Below are 8,592 nucleotides of genomic sequence, written 5' to 3' on the forward strand. Positions count from 1 at the left end.
TCAAAGAGGGAGATAATCTTAATTTTGAAAAAAAATCGGATAAAACCAACGATGCATATGATGAAGTAACTAAGACAATACCCTGAGATTCGTTACATGTATAAACGAACCACAAATGTATATGATATAATAATATAAATGTTCCCTTACAAAGTTGTTGATTGTATTCTGTGTTACGTTTGTATTGTTCTGATGACAATCCTTTTGTTCGATTTTATATCAATAAATAATTTGAATTTAAATTTGAATTTGTGCAAACATGTTATTTCTACAAGTTGGTAGATGGGTGATGTGCAGTACAGTCGATATAAAAATGACAATTTAGCCAAGGAAGCCGCTGACCCCCTTGATAAGCAATCGTATTCTTGAAATTAATATAATAAAATATGCTTTTACATTCACAAAGAATTTCAGATAAAATAAATCGCTTTTATTCACGGTACAATTGCATTGTTATTGCACAAAATAAATGAATCAGTTATACATAATTGCACATGTATTAACCTATAAGTGTTGGCCTACATGCACATTTGTACGTGTAGTAAACTGTAAGTGTTGACCTACATTTGAACCTGTATTAGGGTAAGTGTAGACCTGCATTGTACATGCATCACGAAGAATACAAAACGCGTACATGTAGATCGGAAGACTCGGATGTATTGACACATATTGAGTTTACTGTCAAAATGAGTATTTGTTAATGTCCAATTTAAATTAAAACGACAATTTTTTTTTTCTAATGCAGACATTAAAATAATGCCAGCGCATGCGTTTATAAAAAAAAAACTTACACCCTTAAAATTTTAAGATGATATCCAAAGAAATTCCACGCCACAACGAATGTTATATTAGAAACTTAAATGCGTGTAACAAGGTAATACATGTAAAAATCATTAATACGATACGGACTTCCGCATGAAACTACAGAACAGTTGTAGTGCAAAATATTGGCAAAAAATACCGAAATGTCATACAGTAATTGGACAATTCGGGTACATCAATGCAGGTACATCAATGCAGGTACATCAAAGCCTGAACGTAAAAACAGAAAACGAGATCGATTAAGAAACAATTTGTAGCTAACAGAATAAATTACATCTAAAAACTGAAGACACATTGTAAGGTAACAAGACATCACATAAAAATTAAAACACTTATTTCTAGCAATATGAACTGCAACAAAAAACTAGAAGTGACATCGGGTAGTTCGGAAGGGTGAAGCAGCGGCACTCTCACCGATTATAAATCGAATAATCCAAATAGAATCTTCTAAATGGCCTTTAGTTAAAAAAAAATGGTATAAAGAGCTCTGTTTACCAACAACCATCGCTGGCCCCCTGTTTACATGTATGTAAGTTTTAAAAGTTTCGTTTTCTCTCCTTGACTGGCTGTAAAAACATTGTAACACCATTTTTTCAAGTATTGTTGATTATCTGCAGGAGAAATATCAAATAGTGAGCAACAATTTCGTATTTTTTTAGTGGTGATAGCATTTTATACTATACTTTCAATATGAGCAACTGCTCATTATGCACAACAAGTGTACAAATAAACATGACCGTATCAGACATAGATGATTAGCTTAATTGAAGGAAGTAGACCTAGGGTAAGAGACATTACTCTAAAAATCAGTGGTATGTTTGTATTATATTTAATTTCACCAAAGTCTTTCAAGGTATCAGTCTTGTATTACATATTCCTCAGCGGGTGTGCGATAACAAAAAAAAATGTTTTTGAGAAAAAAAACAGTATTTTCATGAAAAGTAATGCTTCAGAAAAGGGGTCTATTTTGTGAACTCAAAATAAAAATGAAAGTAGAAAAAGTCTAATTTTAGTTTGACCTGTCTTGGTGTACCAAAGTTCGTGCCTTTTTTTCTAAAATGGACCTAAAAATTATTTTTGACATTTCCTTAATTGAAAAACATGGTCAAGAGTTAGACTGAAACTCCATGTCTGTTTTTTTTTTAAAATCATGAAAATTTAAGGTATACTATAGAAGACTACGGGGAAAAGAAAACAAGACTGAGACCTCAAGCTCCCTTTTAAAACCTAATGAAATCAATCCAAGTTATTTTGATGCTTACATGAGGTTGATGTAAAATGCTGAATACAAACGTTCCAATAATTTGTAAGAATTGTGTCCATTACCCTAAGTCCATCTCCTTAAGAGAATACGAGCTTTCCAGTTGATGCGTAGTCACATGAAATGAATTAAACACTGGAAGATTTTATGCGAATTTGTATAATTTAAAGGTTATGTGTTCTATCTGTTATGTCTGCTTTATGGTTTACACACACAAAAAAAAAAAAAAAAAACAAAACAAAAAAACAAAACAAAACAAAACAAAATAAAACAAAGCAAAAACGCGTTAATTATTTTACACGTCTGTCCCTTAAATATTTATATTAATTGTCTTTTCATCCAAGTGCATTAAAAATCGTCCGTATTTGAAGAATGTAAAAGTTCTACTTTTCACGTGGCGATCTGGCACGTAACCGGTGATTGGTATTATTCATTCAACCATACATAAATGTACATGTATATCCGTCTCATCGAGAATGTACGTATGAAATGTTTTAGGCTATTCAAGGGAAATAAAATTACTATTGTAAGATATGGAACACACCTTAGTGTTTCCTGAGTAAGAAACGTCCGGTTCAGGAAAGTTTATTCTAAAATTTCTCTGTTGTATCCTCTCTTGGTGCTGTTCGAACTGGAAATATCAGAATCATATTATTGCGCATGTTACATGTATTTATAGCCAGATGTTTCATCAATATGAACTGGGATAAACTGTTAGGTTGATTTATTCGACAGTGTGTAGTTTTTTGCTAAATTGCTACAGGACGTATTCCACATAGATTTACTTGCATGTGTTTGCACAGGTGCAATAAGCACGCACGCATACACACATAAACACACACACTATTTCAGAAGATGATCATTCGTAGTCATGAAAAAACTTCTTCCCAGAAATATTTTGTTTTTCTGTCGCAAATGTATTGTGTTGACTGTTTATGTTGTTGGAGAGGGGTTGTATTTTGATTTGTTAACAGATCCTGGATTTCTCCCTATGCCCCCCACCTTTTTTAGCATAAAAGAGGTGGCGTTTAAATTTGTACTATGGCATCGATGACGACCATTAAATGTAAGCTTAAAGAAATAGTACACTTTTAGCTTGATTTTCTTTCTAAAATTTATTCCAATTACCACAAAGAGATGATGTAACGGTAAATAAGATAAAATTAGCTTTTTGTTTATGTTAAACGGTCACATTTAATCGTCCTTTTACAAAATATTATCTTTTTTATATCCCAAACTTACGACATCTGTGCTGTCTAGTACGTCATCTAGCTCCACGTACTGAATTTGGCACTTTGGTTTGACGGGGAAATCTATCATTGGGGGACGATACCTCACTGAAATCATATTATTATTGACTATTGTATTGATGTGTATGTACAAATCCTGAGAAAATGCTCCCAGTTTTTAGTGGAGTCCGAGTTGCTCATTTCCTTTCGTTATGTTGTATGCATGATTTTAGTTACTTTATGTTCTTTGTTGTGTATGTCTGTTTCCCATGTCTGGTCTTTGTCCCTGGATTACATTCCCATGATTTTCTGTGCTTAAATATACAAATCTGTCCAGAAAAGTCACTCCTCAATGGTTCTTCTTAGTCGTTTAATAACCAAATCACACAACTGATACAAACAGGTAAGTAGTCAAAAGGGATAGTGTGTAAGTCCGTATAACAAATGGCAATATCAGGGTAAAACCCGGAAAGTTGGAAAACCACCCCAATTATCCCGACTTGGTACAGGCATTTCAAAATGAAAGCTGGTTTAAACCAGATTTATAGCTGCTTTACCTGTCGCTCCCATTACGATTCGTTACTTTAAGTATTTCCGGAATACTTCAACACAAATAGGCAGCATCAAATTGCCACCCATCAATACTGATAAAACCAGTAGTTGAAAAAGTACAGCAGATAAATACATTGTACATGAAGTAAAAATAAAATAATTAAATATAAAAAAGACATGATGTGATTCCCAGCCACGAGTTTCAACAAGTCTTGAACTTTGTGTGGAAGTTGCGTCAAGTTCAAGATGGAATAATATGAATACTATACAAGCCAATACTATAGAAAATCAATTTGCAGACATTCTAAAAATCCATCATTTAAAATCAGAATATTTTTCAATTAGAAATGGATATCTTTAATAAAACCCTTTTTAGGCAACGTATAAAACCTATTTTCTTGTAAGTCTGGTCTAAAAAGCCTGTCTCGTATGCAACGGTGGTATACTAAGAAGTCAGAATAGTCGGTACTAGCTCTGACATACCAAAACAACTGAGAAATATAAACATCATCTGCAGGGATAGCTGGTATAATACTGCAAAAGAAGGGGAAATTTATAATTTAAAATCAAAATCGTTTCGCTTGTCATATATTTTTGTACTGAAATGACTACTTTCGTCAAATTAGAGGTGAGTGTCTGAAAATGACGCTGAGGAAGCTGTGTCAGTAGTCTTGTTAATTTCTAGTCATGGTGGATAAGTAAACGGAAGACTTTCTCCAAATTTAGGATTATTGATGGAGAGAACATCGTCAATATGTCTATATGTGAAATTAAAGGATCTAGCCTCATTAACCTTTTTGTTTTTCACAACATTTTGAAGGAACTCCGATTAATAAGAATAAAGAAACAGATCGGCTGGGGGAGGGGCACAAGTAGTAACCACTGGAATGCCGAAACTTTGGTGAAAAATTGTCCTCCTAAAATTGTCGAAGAGAAACTAGCATATTGATCACTTGTTGCTCGATGTAGCGAATTTTGTCGTTTTGATTCTCTCTCTCTCTCTCTCTCTCTCTCTCTCTCTCTCTCTCTCTCTCTCTCTCTCTCTCTCTCTCTTTCACGCTCTTGCTTAACCTTCGACTGCGTCCGTTATATTATGGTACCAGTTTGCTTCTTGCTTCAAAAGCACATTTAAGCCTAACGGTTCATTTAGACTGTTTAATGCCCCGTGCATGTCCGGGTGTCTAAAGAATAGGCCTACAGCAGCAACAGCAACCTAGAAAAAGGAACGCAGTGACTGCAAAGTTAGAAATTGAACTACATGGAACGCTGACACTTAAGGGAAATATATATAACCGATACTCCGTTACAAGGGTTTCCGAAACATGGAAACTTCCTTAAGTTAACCAGTTTATATTTAGGAGTGAGAACATTACAAAAGGGGACAGAAATATTTCGGCCCCGTGCAGATCCGGGTGTCAAAGGAAAAGGCCTGCAACAGCGCTAAGCTTGTCGTAAAAAGCGACTAAATAGTGCTCTGAACCTTACCTTGGGGCAAGAGTGCTCTGCCCACAGAGCAACTTGGTTGTGTGCCACCGGTGGTGGACTGGGGTACCCCTGGCGTGTTACATGCTGGCGTTGTCAGGCTATAATATGGAAAACCTGACCGCAAACCATAGTGGTGCACCGTGTTGGGAAAGATGCCACGTTCATCGCACGTTAAAGAACCCTTCTGTGGTATTCGATTGAAGAAGGAACATTTGCGCTTCGCCACAGGAGGCTAAATTGTCCGACCTTTCCCACCCCCCTTTTTCTAGTGGCAATAAAAAATTGTCGACCCTAATATCCTTGTGTCCCGTCCCTGTTTTTGTTTCATTATTATCATTATTATCATTAATAGTCATCATTTCATGTTCATTTTATCATCCATTTCATGTCATCGCCTGAATATACATGTAGCTGAAATATTGTTCGCCGGGAGTTAAAGCCCAATAATCAATCAATCAATAGACAGTTTCATAATATATGTAATTATACATATGCATATACTTGGTCTACATGTTGGTTGCGTTTTAGTGTTTATTATTGTGATGCACTTAGAGTAATTTTCAATTAGATAACGCGCTATACAAATATTGATAATAATGATTATAATAACCGTGTTTTATATTTGCAAAAGTCTTAAGCTTACGTATGATGATTTGTACACATCCAGCATTGATCAAGGCAACGTTGGGTTTTGCAACAAACAGTTGTGATTCCGTCACTCTGACTTTAATTTTGACGTCGTGATCTGTCTTGTTTTCGACTGTGATCGAGCTTTCCGCTGAGTCGGTATGGGGCGCTAGAATGAAAAGAAAATCTAGGGCTGGTACTGACATTTACTCCCATTGGATCGTTATGGTGTATCAATCTGCACCATGAAAACTGATTTATTCAACGGGTCATTATTTTCTTTCCCTCGTTTGTATACCCCGGACTTGACTTTTTATGAGCAAATCTGCGGGTGTTTCTAGAAAAGCAGAGGACGCTTACCCTACCAATGAACCATGTCCATGCTCCCAGTTTTTTGTGGAGTCCGAGTTGCTCATTTGCTTTTGTTACTTTGTATGTATGATTTTAGTTACTCTATGTTCTTTGTTGTGCATGTCTGTTTTCTATGTCTGGTCTTTGCCCCTGAATTACATTCTTTTGATTACCGCTATAACCTTGGTTCCCTTGATTACTCATTGAAACGTTCACGTTTCCTATTTTAGCGTTCGTGCATCGTTTATCGTGCTTTTGCGTTCGTTTAAACGCACGATAGAAGCGTTTGTTAATTTTTGTACACTCATTATTTCCTTTATTCAACTTTTTTTTAAATATTTTTGCTATATTTATTTTTTGGGTATTTTCATAAGTTCTTACTTTATTTTTTTTCCATTTTTTCCCGTTATTTGTATTTTTTCAATTTTTCGTCGTTCGTCTGTCATGCGTTTAAACGATAGGACCGTTCGTTTATACACACGTTCATTACATGAGGAGTTATAAGATGTCATTTGCCTATGTATTAACAATTTTCAACAAAAGATCAAAACCCCCGGAAATCCCGAGACCCTTTCTGAAATTTAATGTTTGACTATGTAAAGCGATAATTTTACGGCTACACTAAGTATAGGTTCGCCTAAGAATCAGTCAGTTAGAGTGTGATCAGTAAACCTTGTTGGTCAACTTGAACTGCGTAAATGCGCCCAGTCAAAGTAATGAAGGAGGTAGAAAATGGGGTAAACATGAACTAGTGATATTTGATCTGTAATGAAAAAAAAATGGCGGGAAATATTTTAATCGAATTAAAATTAAATCCTTTAATTTACTGCGCGACCCATAAGGTCCGTTTGCAGAATTGACTAATATCATTTCTTAAAAAAAAACCTTGATAGAGCTTTAGTGGTGTCTGTTTTTGAAATACTCATGTTCTTTCCACATTTGTGATCAAAGTTTTCTATTGCATTCTTCTTTAAGTTAATACCCTTTAGAGCTTTCTACCTGGGCACACGAGTAACACTTATATACATGTGTTATGATATTGACAATCAAACCTATCAGTGACTGCATGTAGGATATAACAACACGGCATTCTATTTTCTGTTCAGATGACCTTTTCAGAATCCTCGGGTTTTCCCTTTCAATAATGTAACAAAGTAAAATGGAGTGTTGTTAAAGGTATACAGGGGAAATTGGACCAGAAAAGGTAATCCACAGTGCAATCAAAGACAGAAATGGACAGGATGCCGTAAAGTCAGTAGACAAGATGTGGCAGAGCGGCAGACCTGAAAACGCCACTCATATTGAACTTGCATACCAGATAATGGCATATTTCTGTAGTGTGTGTGGTTTATTTGCTGAGAAAAATTTTGCGAAAATATTTTTACCGGCCGCAAGCCCACCCACCCCACCAACCGACATTCACCATTCTATTTGTCGAGTGCAATCCGACCAAAATTGTTACAGTAAATAAATACAAATACAAATGTTACACAGTACATGCACGACGCCTTTAGATAAAGATCCCCCACCCCAAACAAGTACATGTAAGTACGATTTTTTGGATTATATAGCTGAACATGTACATGTATTACATGTAATACCTTACCTGACATTTGAATTGATTTCGCCGGTTCGAATGATACTGCCATTACAAGTTATCAGATACGGAAATGCTCCTCATTGCAAACTTTGTACCAGTAGTAAAAATGATATAAACACTGAGAATATAAACATTAGAAGGTATTAGATTAAGGCGATTAAGAACAATTAAAATATTTATTTTAAACATTCGACCGACTATTCTACAGATTATTGCGTTAAATCTGTATTGCTTTCGATCGCTCTCATTTAAATTCTTATACAATTCTATTTCCGGTTAATTATATTTATTTATGTTTGTGAATTAGTCTAATCACAAGAAAAACAAGGAATTATTTTTTAAGGTTCGACGCTGGACGTACGAACACTGTTCACAATCTAGAGTTACAGTCCATCTCGTTTAATATCTGCTCCGTTTAATTGGAATTGTTTGTGATGATGCAGTCTATCCAGAAAAAAATAAAATAGCTGAGTGTTAAGTCATATGGTGTGTCAATGACAAATAATACTAGCCTTAGAATGTATATATATATATTCTATACGTTTATATATCTTCCCTGTATCAATTTGATCCGATGGAGCAGTGTAGCAAATAGAGTCCTCACATTCTGAGACGTTTATATATATATATATATAGAAGGGTCTGAAAAATTCCCAACGATGTTA

At 35.0% G+C, this 8,592-nt stretch overlaps 1 protein-coding gene across 2 annotated transcripts; it reads right to left on the bottom strand.

Moving 5' to 3' along the window:
- On the bottom strand, positions 1-8,047 carry LOC148602163 (uncharacterized). 2 transcript variants are annotated; one of them, XM_088555246.1, is made up of 5 exons: positions 7,934-8,047; positions 5,993-6,145; positions 3,326-3,420; positions 2,628-2,714; positions 1-1,433 (listed from the first exon to the last, which is right to left on the bottom strand). In XM_088555246.1, exons 1-5 carry the CDS (start codon positions 7,974-7,976, stop codon positions 1,416-1,418), a joined length of 396 nt encoding a protein of 131 aa, XP_088411372.1. In that variant the 5' UTR covers positions 7,977-8,047; the 3' UTR covers positions 1-1,415. The 2 variants fall into 2 exon arrangements, with proteins under 2 accessions (XP_088411372.1, XP_088411371.1); XM_088555245.1 differs by lacking the exon at positions 1-1,433 and having other exon boundaries at positions 1,715-2,714.
- Positions 8,048-8,592: the final 545 nt, after the last annotated feature.

The sequence above is a fragment of the Perna viridis genome, chromosome 12 (assembly GCF_037379345.1).
Source record: "Perna viridis isolate PV_CMFRI_1.1 ecotype Kerala chromosome 12, ASM3737934v1, whole genome shotgun sequence".
NCBI lineage: Eukaryota > Metazoa > Mollusca > Bivalvia > Mytilida > Mytilidae > Perna > Perna viridis.

Bases quoted from the DNA above. Each gene is read 5' to 3' on its own strand.
- LOC148602163 (XM_088555245.1), bottom strand. From the start codon at position 7,976: ATGGCAGTATCATTCGAACCGGCGAAATCAATTCAAATGTCAG. The intron at 6,146-7,933 runs GTAAGGTATTAC...TTTTCATTCTAG, and splicing joins GAAATCAATTCAAATGTCAG to CGCCCCATACCGACTCAGCG. The intron at 3,421-5,992 runs GTAAGCTTAAGA...ATATGATTTCAG, and splicing joins ATGTGTACAAATCATCATAC to TGAGGTATCGTCCCCCAATG.